Source organism: Stigmatopora nigra, chromosome 18, assembly GCF_051989575.1.
Source record: "Stigmatopora nigra isolate UIUO_SnigA chromosome 18, RoL_Snig_1.1, whole genome shotgun sequence".
Taxonomy (NCBI): Eukaryota; Metazoa; Chordata; class Actinopteri; order Syngnathiformes; family Syngnathidae; genus Stigmatopora; species Stigmatopora nigra.
Genome location: NC_135525.1, coordinates 5,862,101 through 5,878,867, shown reverse-complemented (window position 1 = coordinate 5,878,867; position 16,767 = coordinate 5,862,101). Strand labels below are relative to the sequence as shown.

Here is a 16,767-nt window from a genome sequence, read left to right as displayed (position 1 = left end):
TCAAGGATTGTGGACGTCACAGCATGCATGTGTTGTTAAAATTCATATTGGTCCATCTTTAATCTTATTCTCCCTGCTTTCTTAATTTAAAAATTAATTTAGTTGAGGTTTTAATTGGAACATTTCCAAACTGATTATCATTTTTACTCACTTAAAGGAGTGAAGCAAGACAAATGTCAAAGTATTATTGTCATTTCAAGAGACAGGACAAATGTCTTTAAAATACAAAATATTTATTTTGAAAATGTCTTCAAAAGAGAAATAAAAGAAAACAAAAAAACATACAAATTGTTTGGTTACTAGCATACCACACTAATGCTAGGACCTAACAATGAACAAGAGCTGTCGGGATGCTAATAGGCAAAAAAAAAGTTTTTTTTGCCATCTAACTTGTTTACATTGCACCCCGACAAGAGGCATACAAGTGCCAGTTTACGTGGCACTGGCAAAACTTCCTCTCACCTCTTCCATAAACAAACATTAGCATTCAAGGGTAGGGGGCAGGCATGTGGCAACCATTATTTTTGTTTATTTTTTTTTTACAAAAACACAAAACCAAAAGCAAATATAGTGAGTTTAATACACTTCTGAAATACAGTGGGGATTGAAACTGTTGGCATTGATATGGTGGAGGGGGCAAAAAAAAAAAAAAAAAAGAAAACGGGAGTATTCCAATCTTCCAAAACGGGAACAATGTGCTTCTGAAAGCCACGGAGATCATCAGTAATAAGGAAGGGGATGAAAATAATTTGTTTCTGCTTTTTTTTTGGAGCAGAATTTGAAGGCTGAAGAGGTTCCAAGTGGTATATTCTGTTTGTTCTTCCTTTTAATCTTTATATTGTGGTTGTACAATAAGATTCCCTGATGGCCTGGCTTGGCCGCTGATTTAAAGTAAATAAAAATAATTAAGTGGGGAAGGGGAAAAAAAAAGAAACACGATACTGTCCATTGAGGGAGGATGGGTGTGTCTGATGGGTGGTGGGGGGTAATCTTCTCCCTTGTCCCCGTCTTCAAATGTTACATACGCGGCTCAACACACACGCACGCGCACACACGCACACACACACACGCTTCCTCCAATGATGTCCGCAAGTTTGCTCTGAGGAAGAAATAGACACTATGACTCTACATTTTTATCATCATCAAGGTAATTATTATTATTATTTTTTGAATGTCATCACCTATGTCAGCTTCTTGGCTTTGTTGTAAAGAGAGTCGACCACTTTGCTCATGTTCTGAATGGTTTCCAAGGCGGCTTCGTATGTTTTGTCGACGGGCGGTTCCTCAAAAATGATCAGCACTCCTTCACCCTGATCCAGGATTCCTGGAGTAAGAAAAAAATGACTAAATCAATGGTATTAAGTTCAAAATTAATGACATTATAACAATGTCAAAGAACTGTACCATGAAACTTTTTATCCAGAATCATCTGTGATAGTTTGCGCTCGACGTCCCCCTAAAAAAAACAATGGTATTAACTTAAGTAGATAGGAAACAAAAAAGAAGTGAGCAGAAGAACCAAAAATGAGTGTTAGTGACTTACCTTTGAGAGTTTGATGAGACCTGATATGTGTTCTATCTAGAAAAACACAAGGTGAGGCACATAATAAACTTCTATTCCAAGGATCACTACATACACACACACAACTTCCTCATGATTAAAATCACCTGCACTCTGGAGAAGGGTTCGATGACCCTGATGAGGTTCTGCTCCAGCAGGTTGTCATACAGCTTAGCCAGATGAGTGTTGATGATAGGGTCGTCCCTTAGCTCTGCTCTGTACTCTGTGAGGGCCTGCATTAAAAAAAAAAAAAAAACATACCCTTGTTAAAAATGCATTCCAAGTTGACATCCGACATGTTTTATGTATTACCTTTTCAAAGTCTGCTAATGATCTGTTCTTGCTTGCTTGGGCGACGCATTTCAGTGCGTCTGTCTGCAAGGACAATGAGAATTTTAAAACTCATGAAGAACATCTTGTCTGGATTAATAAAAAGACTCACCTGGCGCCCAGTGTATCGCAGAGCCAACTTCCCGCTGATCAGAGATTGTACTTCCTCCGGCCTGGAATAAAGAAAAAGATCAATGGGTCGCAGAAAGAGGATGAGCTCTCTGAGCGCATACGTACGAGTTGAGGACAATCTTGCAGAGGAGCATGTATTTGAGGGCAGTGATGGCTCGTGGGCTGTCGATGGAGTCGTAGCCCTCGAAGGCCTCGAAGAAGTAAGAGTAAGCTGTCTTCCAGTCTTTCTCCTCGGCAGCGTGGATGATGCCTGCACAAGCCAAAACAAAATTGATTTAAAAAATAATAATAATAAAAACTTCTTAAAGAAAACCTTTTTTTTCAGATTTTCAGAAAATTTACTATAAATAAAATTGCAATTATAAAAACTAAAAAAATAGTATATAAGTATAATTTAGTTGTGTTCTTTTTTAATTTTTTAAAGAAAACTGTCTAAACAACTCATCAATGACCAACATAGTTGTCCATCCTTTTGATAATATATAAACTGTCAAATAGGCGATGACAGTGAGTCTCACCTGACTGCATGTCCAGCGCCGCCTGTAGCTTGGGAGGGCAGTAGATGGCATTGGCGGTGGTGCGAGCCGAGGTCAGCGCGGCTCGGGCCTTGGGCAGATTACTTAGGGCATGGTATGTCTTGCTTTCCAGCAGTTGCACTTCCACCAGTAGTGCCTTGTCGTCCATCTTCTTCAGCTCCAACAGCAGCTGAGAGCCTGTCCAAAATCCACAATCGTACCAATTATTAATTTATCAACTGACCATTGAGTCAATGTGAGCACTTACCGAGAGCCAGGGCTTCCTGGTACCTCTTGGTGTCAAAATAAAGTGAAATCAAGCGAGCCTGAAGGCAAAAAACGAGAAAAGATTTAAATATCTAATACACACAAGCATGTTTTCCCATATTTAGGCATTGTTTATATTCAGATTGCAAATTCAAGAGACCTAGTCTGCCTTGCATGTATTTTGGCTGCAAGTCCACTTTTAACCACGAGATGGGGACAAAGTAACTACTGACACTTGTGAATTTGACCCAAGAAGAAGAATGAAGACTTCTAGGAAATTATAAGGTTATTCTCTTTAAATACTACATTTCTACACATATATAAGTATACATTTAGGTGCAACACTATTCAACATAGAGTTAAAATTAAGTCCCTATAAAAGCTTCAAGACATTTTAAGACCACTGAGGACTAAATTTAATGCCAAGCAAAAAAAAAATGGCATTTTCCGGACTATAAGGCGCAAATAAACACTTGCTTTTTCTCAAAACCTGGTAGTTTACCTTATAAATGGATTAATATTGGTTAATCATTGTATGAAATTTCCTTTAATTTCCTGAAAAGAATAATAAACCAACAATCTACCCCCTTATTTTAGTCACCTCAAGAGCTTGTCGCAAGAAGGTCCTTTTCTCAGCCTTGGCCCACTCGATGCATTCCAGACACAGCTCCACCTCCTGGCCGGTGGCCGCCTCCATGTCGAGGAACAAGTCGAGCAGCGAACGCACCAGGCGGGCCGCTTTGGCCTTGCTGATGGAGATCAGGAACGGTCGGACAAATTTAAGCAGACCACCAAGTTCTGCACGGAGGGAGATTTGAAAATATGGTCATTATGAGAAAACCTGTACAGAAAAAAAATGGACCTAGAGTTCCAAAGTTCACCTGCTGCCTGTCCCGTCTTGGCCAGAAGCGTTCCCAGTTCAAGGATGCTTTGCTCTTTGACCCTGACTGCTTCTTCATCATTCTCCTGGACATCTCGCCTGACTGAAAATTGAGGTCAATGAAAGAGTCAAATTGGTCAGATTTTTAAAATGAAGGTTTCAAAATTAATACGCAGATTACTCATTTCATGTATAGTTTTCTCATTGACAGACACTAACATGGCTAGACATCCATTTCCTATTGGCTAGGAGCCCATGATGGAATGATTGATGGCTGCCAATCCTCGCATTCAAAAGGAATTGGACGTCTAGCGTCAGAGATATAATAGAGAAGTCGTCATTCCAGTAGAATTAGACGTCTATGGTTGTCAATGGCAGACAATGAATTTATTACGATTTTTGAACAGGGTGAACACGCCGCGAGTTAGTTGACAGCTAAGTTGGCTGCTGTGACAAGGCGATTTGAGGACAACTTAGCCGCTGTTTACATACATCCACGTTCAATTAGCTTTTTAAAACCATCGCAACAAACGTCGGCTCTGTCGTGTCATTGCGAGGGGAAACATGGTGTACCCCCAGAGAAATTAATTAAATAAATGTCACAACCTCAACAGTCACTGTCACGGTGACAACAGGCTAATGACGCTAGCCTATTAGCAACGCTGATTCACGGTTGTTATACGATAAGAGTCGACAAGTATGGCAGTTCCGTTAACATACTTCAAACAAATCACAACAAGTGTGAGATGATAGGCCTGCTAGCAAAGAGGCTAAAAGGCTAACGTCTGTTCACCGGTAGGGTAGCTCCCATTCAGCAGTGAGTCAGCACCGCTGAGCCGGCCCGTAACCGACAAGACGCCGCCGAGAAAGCGGCGAATAAAACGTCCCCATTCCGGCAAAGTTCCCCTTCCTAACGTCTTATAAGAGCCGACTCATACCTATCGAGTGTAGGATGTCGATGGAGGCGTCGCGGTCCGTGCTAATGAGAGACTGGGCTCTCTGAAACTCAACCACTGCTGCAGCCGCCATCTTCCTTATTCAAAGTGCAGCCTGAATGAGAAGTACGGGCCGGATGTGACGCCAAAACCACTGCTGCATGCAGGGAAATTGAGTTTGAGTGAAAACTGGTTTTGACAACTAATACTCATTTTCAATTTGTTGATAAAGTGACTGGATATGTAGAAATAATGAATGCATTTTTCAATTGCAATGTTTTGAAAAAATAATCTTTTCAATTTATGGCAGACTGTAACATGTAAATACAAAATCAAAACAAGAAATTATCTTTTGAGTAATACTTGCTTACTCTATTGTTACTTGGTGCCATAAATCATGCATATTTCTGTTTCTTATTCAGTAATTTTCAATGATTTTATATTGATTAACCCTAACTTGTTTGAAGTGATCAAAATAGTGATTTATGGCAATCTAATAACCATCATGAGTGTTAAATAAGAAGATAATAAACATCTGATTTCTTGTTATTCACCAATCATAAATAGTACATATAAGCATATATCGGCTATCTTGAGAGCAAGCCTTCAATATTTGCACTTTAGCGAGGTGCGTCGATCATAAAATGAGCACATTTGCTATTGATTTGCCCCTCGGGGGCTGTAGATTAGTGTCAACGTGCTTCGAATTGGGTCAAAAGCAAACGTCCTCCAATCACCGCACGCTTGGTGTTGCGTTCAGGTGCACGCTGCACTCACACCACGCCTGCAGGGCTTCGGGCGCACTCGTTCTCCGTGCTGAGGACGCGATACTGGAGGACCACCGCCTTTGCGCCATCACTGCACAACACAACACCGCACTACACACTCACTTCACTACACATCAGCCAGTCCGCAACATCCGCGCTGGGAGGAGCGGAAGGAGAGCATCCTCGTCCCGGAATCCCGCAGATCGCTCGCCCATTGTGTGTTTTTCCCTTGATTAAATACATTTTTTGATGGTATCACCCGGGATTTTAACGGACCGAGATGCTTGTTAGTCATCGTTCATGAGGGGGAAGACGAGCGTCTTCATCGTCGTCGTCGTCGCGCAGTCATTTGGAGCGCTGGTAAGCTTATATTTATTTATTTATGTGTTTTTTTTGCCCTAATGTCAGTTCAGTATAGGATGCAAGAATTCTCGTTTTAACAGATTGATGTTTTTTTTAACCAAATGGGTTATAAATAGCGTCGTTTCCACGAGAGGGATTGGTTTCAGAACCATGGAGAGCACCCGAAACCCACAATTAGCATTAAAAAATCATCGTTGTGGTTCTGGGAGCTTTAATATGCTTTTGTCCCGAACTAATGCACGACGATGGGCTGAAAATTTGCCTTAGCTTCTGCAATGTCGACGATTGCATACAGAGCTTACAAAAAAAAAATCCATATTTAAACATGGAGCTCTGGGCAGAAGGTGTTTACATTTCAGGCGTCCATTTTAGTAATACTGCATGATTCCGTCATCAGTCGTTGTACATTAAATATGGATTTATAGTCTTGGATTATAAAGGAAGAGCAACATTTAGGGTGTGTTTTAATATATTTGTCAGCGGAGCAACACATGATATATTGTTGATCATGTGATTATCTTCATTACCTCCATCATCTGCCACTAGGTGTGTGTGTACGTGTGTGAGTGTGTGTGTGTGGGGGGGGGGGGTGCTCAATGAATCATTCTAGCGCTGCAGCAGAGACCAATCAATGCTGATGATAAGCTACAAGGACAAACATTAAACCTTGGTGTTAAGTGTCAAATAAATATAGAACAATATTTAGTAGGGCAATAAACTACTATTTTAAAAAAATGAATTGTGTTCAGAAATGTATGTTCGTAGAACAAAGTTGAACTCATTGGGAGATAGAAAATGTTGGCAGATATCTTGTTGCGATTGTCTGAGCCAATTTTACTGATGCAAAATCACCACTAGATGGCAGTAATAGTTTGTCATGAGCCGTTGGTCTTGATGACTTTTATATTGCAGTACATGTCAGTGATGGATAAGGTGATAATACTACTAATGGTAAGAATCATTCAAGGGGTTTTGACATCAAAAAGCCGCTGTCATCCCTCCCTGTCCAAATGGATAGGACATATATCAGCGATAGGGACAGCCAATGAGATACTAGTGGTTGACGGGTTTTTTTTGCTGATCTGCTTGGCTTCCGGCAGCCTCCACCCGGAGCGTGAAATCCAAGCGAGACAGCATCGCCTTGAGCTCTTCCGCCGCCGCCTCCTCACCACCGTCGCCATGGGAACCGTGCTATCCCTGTCGCCCAGCTACCGCAAGGCGGCCCTGTTCGAGGACGGGCCTGCCACGGTGGGCCACTACACGGCAGTGCAAAACAGCAAGAACGCCAAGGACAAGGGCCTGAAACGCCATTCCCTCATCAACGTGCTGCCTTGGAAGCGCATTGTGGCCGTGTCGGCCAAGAAGAAGAGCTCCAAGAAGGTTCAACCCAACGGAACATACCAGAACAACGTCAGCCACCTGAACAACGAGAACCTGAAGAAGTCGCAGTCCTGCGCCAACTTGTCGTCCTTCGCTCAGGACGCCGCCACGCCTAAGTCATCCGATGGCAATCCTTCGGTGAAGAAAGCCCCGGTGGTAGCCGCCGCCCCGGGGACCCCCAAGCGGGTGATCGTCCAAGCATCCACCAGCGAGCTTCTGCGCTGCCTGGGCGACTTTTTGTGCCGGCGTTGCTACCGCCTGAAGCACCTGTCCCCTACTGAGCCAGTGTTGTGGCTACGCAGTGTGGACCGCTCACTCCTGCTCCAAGGTTGGCAAGACCAGGGCTTCATCACGCCAGCCAACGTGGTCTTCGTCTACATGCTGTGCCGTGACGTGGTCTCCTCCGAGGTGGGCGGCGAGCACGAGCTCCAAGCCGTGCTACTCACCTGCCTCTACCTGTCCTACTCTTACATGGGCAATGAGATCTCCTACCCACTCAAGCCTTTCCTGGTGGAGAGCTCCAAGGAGGCTTTCTGGGACCGCTGCCTGTCCATCATCGATCTGATGAGCGCCAAGATGTTGCAGATCAATTCCGACCCGCACTACTTCACGCAGGTCTTTGCCGATCTCAAGAACGAGAGCCAGAAGGAAGAGGAACGCAGCCGCTTGCTCATCGGACTGGACCGGTAAGAGCTAACTGACTAGCTTGTAACATGCTAAAGGACATTTTTTAGCAGTACATGTTACGGCACATGGTTTTTACAACTTTCACAGTGCCGTACATGATGATAATAGTACTACTTTCACTAGTACGGATATCTATAGACAGTCTGTCATGGTCTATGGTTTTTACAACTTCTACAATGTGATACACATTCATGATAGACACTGTAGTACTTTCCCTACTACTAACTCCTCCAGACAGTACAGGATGTACCATTTTTTTACAGTGCAGTAGTACATGTATGTGATACACAGTAGTACTCATCATCTATCGCCATCAATGGCAGAGAAAGAGTTAAACCCTACTCTACTGTCAATGCCAAACTGGGACACAATTTAACTGATGCACAACCACCCATAGATGGCACTGATGGACCATTTGATATCTATCAGAAAAGCCTAGTTGGTGATAAAATATTTCTTTAAGAAATGGCTGGAAATTGTGAAATCTACTCACCTTGTTCTAATTAGAATACTTACTTTTTGTTTAATTTTGAGGGTATTAAAATGGCTGGTGACATGGTATAGGATATTCAAGCAAAAATCTGGAAATTAAGACTGTTATTGTCACTGTAGATTAAAAACATGGAAAAAAACAAGTAAAATCCTAGAGGCAAACCACATAGAGTACCCATTTCTGCTAAAAACCAGTCACCTGTGAACATTTTGAGCTTGTTTGCTGCAATTTACTGTTTTTTGGCTGAAATAGGTCAATGTTCTCATGTTCTAGCTGATTACTAAAGAACACAAAGGAGAACAAGCCAACTTTGTTTTCTAAGCAGAAGAAATAAGCCCAATTCAGTTGGTAGATTTATTATGTCTAAACATTAAACCTAATATTTTGTGGCTGTTGGAAAAAAATCTTTCAAAATGCTGAAATTATAGGGATAATTGGTCTAAACAAGATGAAAAAAATTCTAATTAATGTGACAGTAGATAAAAAAAATGTAGTTAATCCCCAGAGTAAAACCCTATAGAGCACTAATTTATTCTAAAATGGCAACCAATTACTATAGTAACACTGGTTTTGAAGAGGGGAGCCTCCTTTGATCAGATTTTGAACAAAGGCTTCAAACTTAATAAGCAAAATAGTTTGCTTGATGGGGTTCAAGTCTGGGGTAGATCACTGTGCTGTGTACCCATTGAAAATGTACAGTAATGACCAAAAAATACAGTGGACTCCGAATTCTATTACCTTATGGGCTGCCATTAATGTAAAAAAAATAGTAATAATTTTTCATGCTTAGTAAAAATACTTCAAGTCATGTAGAAATCTACAAAAAAAATCTTGTTTCCCACAGGCGAGCCATCGCCTGACTATCCCAGGTCATCCCGCGACACCGCTGAAATTCCTCCAATCCCTCTGGGATCGCCTCCCCCCCCATCATTGTGGACACACGTGAACTTTTTTGGGGGGGTTTTCAGGACGGAATGTCGGCAGTGACTTTGACTGTTCTTTTAAGGGCGACGTCGAAAGGGACGGAGTAGAAAGCGTCGGCAGGACTTTTGCCGGGAAAATGGTGACTTTTTTCTTTTTCTTCATCTAATTCGACAAGTTACTGGATGTTTCCACACCTGTGTGAAGCTTATTTATCGCTTTTTATTCTGGAACAAGCGTTTTTTTGTTTGTTTGTTTGTGATCATTCAGAATGAGGATAAGAATTCCGTCTTTTTTGCACGTGTGGGCGAATTGTTCTCTTCTTTGGACTTGCATTAGTGTTGATTTTTTTGTTTGTTTAGCTCTGCCTGCTAATGTTTTTTTGCTACTTCCCGCCGACCATTAACAGTGCCATATCCTCCATTACATTACACGCTCCATTACGCGGATATCTACTCACTTTGATTGACATTTAGGAGCGTTTTTAGCTGTAGGGATCGTTTTGTCTCGTCTTTGGTGGGAATGATAATTGCTTCCGGTTGAGGATGACTAGGAAGAATTTGACTAACACCGTAAGGATACAAAAAATAAATAAAAATGGAAAAAAAATGAAGAAAAGAAAAAGTCTGATGAAAAGACTGAGATTTTTTGAATGGGAATGCAGTTTTAGGGAACTAAATGTATTCAGTTCTTGGTGTTTGATCAGGAAATTGTCATATTTTACGCCAATAATTAAAAAATAAAGGACCCCACCATATTTGGCTAAGGGTAGTGGTTTCCAAAATATGGAATGAGTGCCAAAAGTGGTACATTTCTGCACTCTCTAGTGGTGGGAGTTGTAGTTATTATATATATTATTCTGTTCTTCACTTTTATTTATTTTTCATTCAATGAAACTATAATTTAAAAATGTTTCAAATATTCAAATATTCTTTTATTTTTTTTATTTAATAAAAAATATACACAAAAATACTCTTCTTTTTTTTCATTCCACCATTTTTCCTCATTTTTTTGGTTGTAACTTTCAATTTAATTCTCTTTTTTTCCCTTTAAAAACTTTTTCTCATTATTTTGATGCAATACTTTCAACCTGCCAAATACTTTTTGGTGGAAATTTGTTGATTGCCACTACAGGCATTTAAAAAAAAACCAAATCCTTGACTAAATTCAATTAAAATCTTAAACCCTTATTTTAGTGTCTTCATATCATTCCATTGATCATTTTTCTGGTATTAAATTTCTCCTTTATAGCAAGTCTACTTGAAAGTAGAGGTCACAATTGAAGATTACAACCGTTTTTGGCAGGAAGTCACTGGAAAATTGTGCTAAGGAGGCTTTTATGAGATTAATCCTAAAATAATACATCACTGGAGCAAAACTCAGATAAGACCTATTTTCATTTAACACACCCAAAACACTCTTATTCTACCAGGAATGAATATGTTTAAGTTTCATTTTGGTATCAGTAATCACAGTTATGATATACCATAATATTATTCTCATTGCTGAAGATGAAAATACAGAAAGAATGGAGTTCTGCTTAGCGAAAACGTGACCATTAAAACACACATTTTTACATAAATAAACTTCTTTTTTGTTGCTCCAATTGTTTTTTAATTTTATTTCACTTTTAAGATAAAAAAATAAGAGAAAATATTTTGTTTGTTGTAGATAAAATAAGGTTTGAATGCAAGTGTGTGTTTGTACAGAAGATTAATGTGGGGGAGGGATGGGGGGGGGGGCTCAGGGCGCGGAGTAGATAGTTATGAAAATGTCACTTTTTTTCAAATTAAACAAAACAAAAAGAAAAGAAAAAAAGCTGTTGTTGTTGGCTTATTTTCATTTAATTTTGTACTGTGATGAAAATAAACTCCAAATAAAATGAACTGATTGTTCCAGATGGAAATGTGTGGGTTTGTATTAACAAATTTGGGCAACAATTGTTTATTTGAATGTATCAACAACTAATTTGATTACCAATTAATTTTTTTTTCAACATTTAGCGAGAAAATCAGGTAAATTCCCTTTTTTCCAAACATAAAATTGAAGTAACATTTCCTAAAATCATGAATGAACATCAATGAATGCATATTATTATCATTATTTTAGCAAAAAAAAACAGTCAATGCATATAAGTTACTTTTTGCGGGCCACATAAAACGACCAGACGTCAAGTAGCTTATATATGGAAATTTTTGAAGTAGATAATTAGCTTTGTACCGCATAAAAAAAGCCAAACTGCTAAGCAGTCATCATCACTAACCTGTCAATTAAAGTGGGTGGGCAGACGCTGGTGGTGTTACCATGGCAACAACGGTTGGTTCATCTAGCAAAAACTGCATATACTGTTTATTGTATGAGAATATTGCAAATGTAAAATCAAATGAGGCACTTGTGAATGCATAAACATAAAATACATAATAAATAACGAACCATGACGAAAATTTGGCGCAAGACTACGCTTACCAAGTGTGACGTATACATAAAGATCTTTGATTTTATACTTTGGATGTCCCATATTTGGACTGCTCAGCCAGTTGATTTGATGTATTTGCATAATGAGATGCAACTTTACTTCTGAATATATTCCAAGTCAATGTTTTAATTGTACTACATGTACTTTGTATGTATATTTTCTTTTAGGGAGAAATGGACAATAAGTCTGTCCTTTATAAGTTTTATATTATGATGTATACAGTAATATATTTAATATATCAATTTGGAAACAATATTAAAGCGGTTCTAATGGTAGGGAAAGTTGTTGATAATGTTCATAAGTCAACGTTAGGGTGGTCTTATAGCTCATATTTAAAGCAAATGACTGCCAAAAGCTCAGTTAAGAAGGGAGGAGAAAAAGTAAGGACATTTTTTTGACCTCTTCCCTTCTTAGCGTGACTGCGTTTGTTGCTGATGAGGCCAAGAGGAGGATAACAAGCGGATTGGGCACCCTGGCTCACGCACCAGTCAATTTTGCGCCACTGAACACAAACGTGACTTTTGGCTGACTTGACACACACAAATTGACGTAAGGGTGTTGGATTGGCATCTGCTAGCGTGCGAGATAACGCGTCACGTCATTAAAACCACGTGTCTGATGGCAAAATGTAATTGGTAGCGACAAAATTAGAATGATTAACCTTTCTTATGTCCTAAACGCTGACTGATGCAAAAATATGGCATTTAACTTTTTTTTGGTTTTAGTAAACTTAACCTCACTGTTTTTAACAGTCAGGTCTTTAGAAAGATACATATAAATTAACTAATACATGCACATGTACATATATATATAAACATATATATGCACATGTACAGATATATATAAACATATATGCACATATACATATACATATATATATATATATATACAAATATACATGTAGATTAGTGCTATCACATATTATATGTGCATAAGTATTTTGGGGAGTGTAATATATAATATATAAGAACATATACAACTGGGACAGAGAGCTGAATGGGCAGATATGCTAACCATTCGCTCTCCTTGGTCCTGAAGATTTTAAATTAACTTAACTCAAAGATGTGCTCAACACATCCCAACTAAAAACAAACAAAACCAAAAAAAAATCTCAATCAAGACAAGCCTTTGGCATCGACGGTCATTTAAATCCTTCATGAAGAAAATTCAACTCTTCCTCAGATCGACAACAAAAAAGGCAACAATATTGCACCAAGCAAATATGAACAAAAAAGTCGATCCGACAGTGCTAATCTCTTTTTTTTAAAGCTGCGATTGGACGAGTCCCACCCAAAAATCGACAAGTCCCGCCCGAAATCCACGAGTCAAAAATCACCTTCAGTTGGCAGGCACGGCTAGCACATAGCCGGCGCGGATCTTGGTGAAGTCGGGTTGCGATTGGTTGCTTTTGGGCTCTACCACCACCGTGCGCTTCCTGCCATTCATGCTGCACTGAACGGGGCTGGTGATGTTTACTTGAAGACGCCGGCGTTCGCTGGAAAAACAAGAAGTGGAAGAAGATAAGATCAATACTAATTCCAAACAATCCATTTATCGATATATAATATCTTACTTTTGATTTTCATAGAATGCCCTTTCTTCCAATTAATGGCTTTTGTAGCTATATTGATAATTTATGTCAATAATATAAGAAAAATCCCTTTAAAATGGAGAATGTATAACATTTAATGTTAACCTTGTTAAATAGAACCCCCAACACAAGAAACATATTATGTTAGAATGTGTAAATCCTGTTAAATGTCACACTGCAAAGTTAAAATCTGAAATTTGTTACATTAAAACATGAAATCTATGTCGAAACTTTGAACAAAATTGACAAGTTTAAACATAAAAACCTGAAAACGACCAGATTATAACCTCACTGTAATTCCTTACACTAAAAGTGATCCAGTTCTAACATGCCACTAGATTATCACGTAAAAACATGAAATTGATCATGTTAACATATAAAATCTATCAAGTTAAAGTGAACATCGCCATTTCACTTCACAAGGTGAAAGCTAACATTTGGGCTCTCCCATCCCAAACGAATTGGACGTCTCTATCCATCGAAAATGGTAAACCAATGGGGAGCTTGGCATTAAGCTTTCCACTTAAGTCGTGACCCGACAAGAGTGACTTGTTACGCAACCACAACAAGTCCGCCTACGATTCCCTCCTCCACGGAGCCTCAGTTGCCACACAGGGGAGAAATCATTGTTGGTTGCCAAGGCAACCTCCACCATCCCAACTCCTCCATCTGTCATGGCCGCCAGCCAGAGGTACGCTTTGTTTGTGTGTGAGTCTTACTGAAATGCCAGAGGGAGGCAATGTGAAGGGCAAACATTGCGAGGATTACACACAGCAACACGCTCTACTCCAAACAGATACACAATGAAATCACATAAATAGAATGGAACAAAAAGGTTATTTATTTTAAGGTCAAGGGATGCTCTTTATTTCCCAGCAGGCTGTCTGAGCGGCTTTGACCTCCCTCAAGGCAGATTTACAATTTGCTAGGTTCTCCTACCGTAAAATCAATACTCCAACCATACCACAAAAAAATAAGAGTTCAGATTCCTTTTGTTAAATGATTACTTTGACAATAAACTTTATGATTCAATTGAACTTTTCAAAATACGATAAGTTTTCACTTCATCATCTGGCAACGCAATACTATTCCTTCCAGAAGATAACTTTTTACATTAGAATAGAAAAGCTATTAAGTTAAAACATCAAATTGATCACCTTAAAACATGAAATATAACTTTGAAACTTAAAGCCTATTATGTTAAAATGTGAAATCTCTATTAAAATGTGAATGTATAAAGTGTATAAAGCCAAACTAACCACGTTCATACATGAATATTTTACATTAAAACAACCTATTGCTGTAAATATGATATTTTAACTTCAACCTAAACTCGGTGAACATTAAAACAAACTGTGGTATGTACCGTATTTTCAGGACTATAAGGCGCACTGCATTATAAGGCGCACCCTCAACGAATGATACATTTTATTTTTTTTTTCCATATATAAAGCACACTGGATTATAAGGCGCACTGTCTATTTTGGAGAAAATTTCAGACTTTTAAGTGCGCTTTATAGTCATGATAATACGGTACCATGAAATTAACAATTTCTCATTAAAAACTATTAATCCTGCAGCAATGATAGCCATGAATAAATAAACAAATTTAAATAACGAAACAATTTTCTGCCACAAAGATGCTCCAAAATGGCCGCGGTGATCAAACCAATACTGCAATCTTCCAACTACAATTAGAATGAATCCAGGCCAATCAAAAAGGTTCTAATCCCCGTGAAGGATTATCCGCGCATCTGTTGGATTATTCTGCATTAGTTTGATCTAGCCGCTGCTAATTAGCATGCGCATATATATACAGTATAGCCGCCTCCTACTCTGTTCAAAGGACAAGTGAAGGACGAAAGCATTCATTAGAATCTTGCCTCGTTGTTATCGAGCCGTCTGTGCTGACCGAGCACAAAAAGAGCAGATCGGCGATTTCCCATCTCTAAAGCGGACATATTTCTAATGTTTGCGAACAATGCCTAGCGCACACCTTTATAAAATTTGGCGTTCAGATCGCCAACAGCTATGTGGCTCGGCTCCAGGAGCCAACCATTGACTTTTTCTCCCCCTTGAATACAATTAATCGATAACGCTTTCTTGATGTCTTCCTGCTGAACTACTAAGAACCGAGAGCCTGTGGCTATGAGTCTATTATTTGCCTAGAAATGGCTCAACCTAGGATTATTTTGAGTGCAATATTTCCCAACATGTCTTGGCATTAGTTGATTATTATTATATAGAAAACAACTGTAAAAAAAAGGCAAACTGACAGTAACACTGCTTGTTATAATTTAACAGAATTTAATAAAAATTCTCTCCACAAATAAGATTTGAAGTGGCCCAGTCACTGCGGGCGTCAAGCGTGCTGACTGCTGAGGCATTCTGAATTCTACGAAATTAAGCTTTTCCTAATTCTAGTAGCTTGGGAGTCAACAAGCTTGAATGATTAAGTAGAAATACTTTTCCATGTACATAACTATATGATAAAAAAAACATTATCTTTTTCATCATTAAGAAAAAGCCTACTATATTTTTTGTTATTGTTGTTGCTGAAGCACTCACCCGTTTTGATGTATTGGACAGTTTTCACATGGAAAATGATGCCAGTATATTTACACAAATTTAACATTTGATTTGTTTCCTTAAATTGGATTCGGATTGGGTGTTTTTTTCTCATTCACATGATTTTAGATGCCGGATTAAAGTCACAATATATTACATGAATGAAGACATACATTGTAATATTACAGGACTAAAACAGTAAAATTTTCACTTTGGCGACATAAGGTCTGTTTAAATACAAAACTGGTTTTAATGTGATATTACAAAATTGGAGTAATATTAGGTGGGGAAAATAATTGTAAAATTGTCAGTTTGAAGTTGTTATATGACCTATTTTAAAGTTATGCATGGACTTTGTCAACGTTGAGGTCGTTGGTGTTATTATGTTACTGTTAATATGCTAAAGTTACTTTGTGGGCAGTGTAAACAAACAATTTCAGATCAGATCTGGTTTGTTTATCGTCATCAATAAAAGCCTCAGAGTTAACAGGGAGGGTTTGCAGTAAATGATCATGTTTCAGGCCATAAACACCAACTGGTATTTGCATGTGCATTTTAACTCTCTACAATTCTCCACCATTTTCAACCCGACCTTCTCGGATAACAACGCAGCAAAAATAGCGACGTAAACAGAGACTTTGCCTGCGTAACATCAAGCAAAACAGCAGCCGGTGATGTTTTTGGATGACTTTTTACACACACACACGTGTCAACCATCTGTTTACCGTGACTCAGCCCATTTTAAATGAAGACCGAGTCCAGAGAAAGCATCAACAAAAGGACGTCCACGTGGCCTGACATGTGGACATTGATGGCCTGTCTTCCCGGGGGACACCGGGTGGATGGCGCAAGCCGATAACAGCTGTTGCCTCGGAAATTGCAGAGTGTTGCGTTTACACAA

General features: G+C 39.1%; 3 protein-coding genes across 4 annotated transcripts in view; 1 reads left to right on the top strand and 2 right to left on the bottom strand.

The window, feature by feature from the left end:
- Positions 1 to 216: 216 nt before the first annotated feature.
- psmd11b (proteasome 26S subunit, non-ATPase 11b) lies at positions 217 to 4,769 on the bottom strand. The gene is made up of 13 exons (XM_077739588.1): positions 4,624 to 4,769; positions 3,687 to 3,788; positions 3,407 to 3,603; positions 2,807 to 2,864; positions 2,542 to 2,736; positions 2,129 to 2,273; positions 2,004 to 2,064; positions 1,874 to 1,936; positions 1,669 to 1,794; positions 1,544 to 1,579; positions 1,405 to 1,456; positions 1,182 to 1,324; positions 217 to 1,099 (listed from the first exon to the last, which is right to left on the bottom strand). Exons 1-12 carry the CDS (start codon positions 4,712 to 4,714, stop codon positions 1,182 to 1,184), a joined length of 1,269 nt encoding a protein of 422 aa, XP_077595714.1. The 5' UTR covers positions 4,715 to 4,769; the 3' UTR covers positions 217 to 1,099.
- A 595-nt stretch (positions 4,770 to 5,364) lies between these two features.
- Positions 5,365 to 10,221, top strand: cdk5r1b (cyclin dependent kinase 5, regulatory subunit 1b (p35)). 2 transcript variants are annotated; one of them, XM_077738411.1, is made up of 3 exons: positions 5,371 to 5,747; positions 6,851 to 7,816; positions 9,155 to 10,221. In XM_077738411.1, the coding sequence occupies exons 2-3, from the start codon at positions 6,930 to 6,932 to the stop codon at positions 9,168 to 9,170; spliced, it is 903 nt and encodes a 300-aa protein (XP_077594537.1). In that variant the 5' UTR covers positions 5,371 to 5,747; positions 6,851 to 6,929; the 3' UTR covers positions 9,171 to 10,221. The 2 variants fall into 2 exon arrangements, with proteins under 2 accessions (XP_077594538.1, XP_077594537.1); XM_077738412.1 differs by lacking the exon at positions 9,155 to 10,221 and having other exon boundaries at positions 5,365 to 5,747; positions 6,851 to 7,820.
- Positions 10,222 to 12,834: 2,613 nt separating this feature from the next.
- Positions 12,835 to 16,767, bottom strand: part of myo1d (myosin 1D) — a 29,555-nt gene continuing 25,622 nt past the window's right edge. Inside the window, exon 22 of the mRNA XM_077738410.1 lies at positions 12,835 to 13,202. Within this exon, the coding sequence (XP_077594536.1) occupies positions 13,046 to 13,202 (157 nt within the window). The 3' untranslated portion in view covers positions 12,835 to 13,045. The remainder of the gene's footprint in view (positions 13,203 to 16,767) is intronic.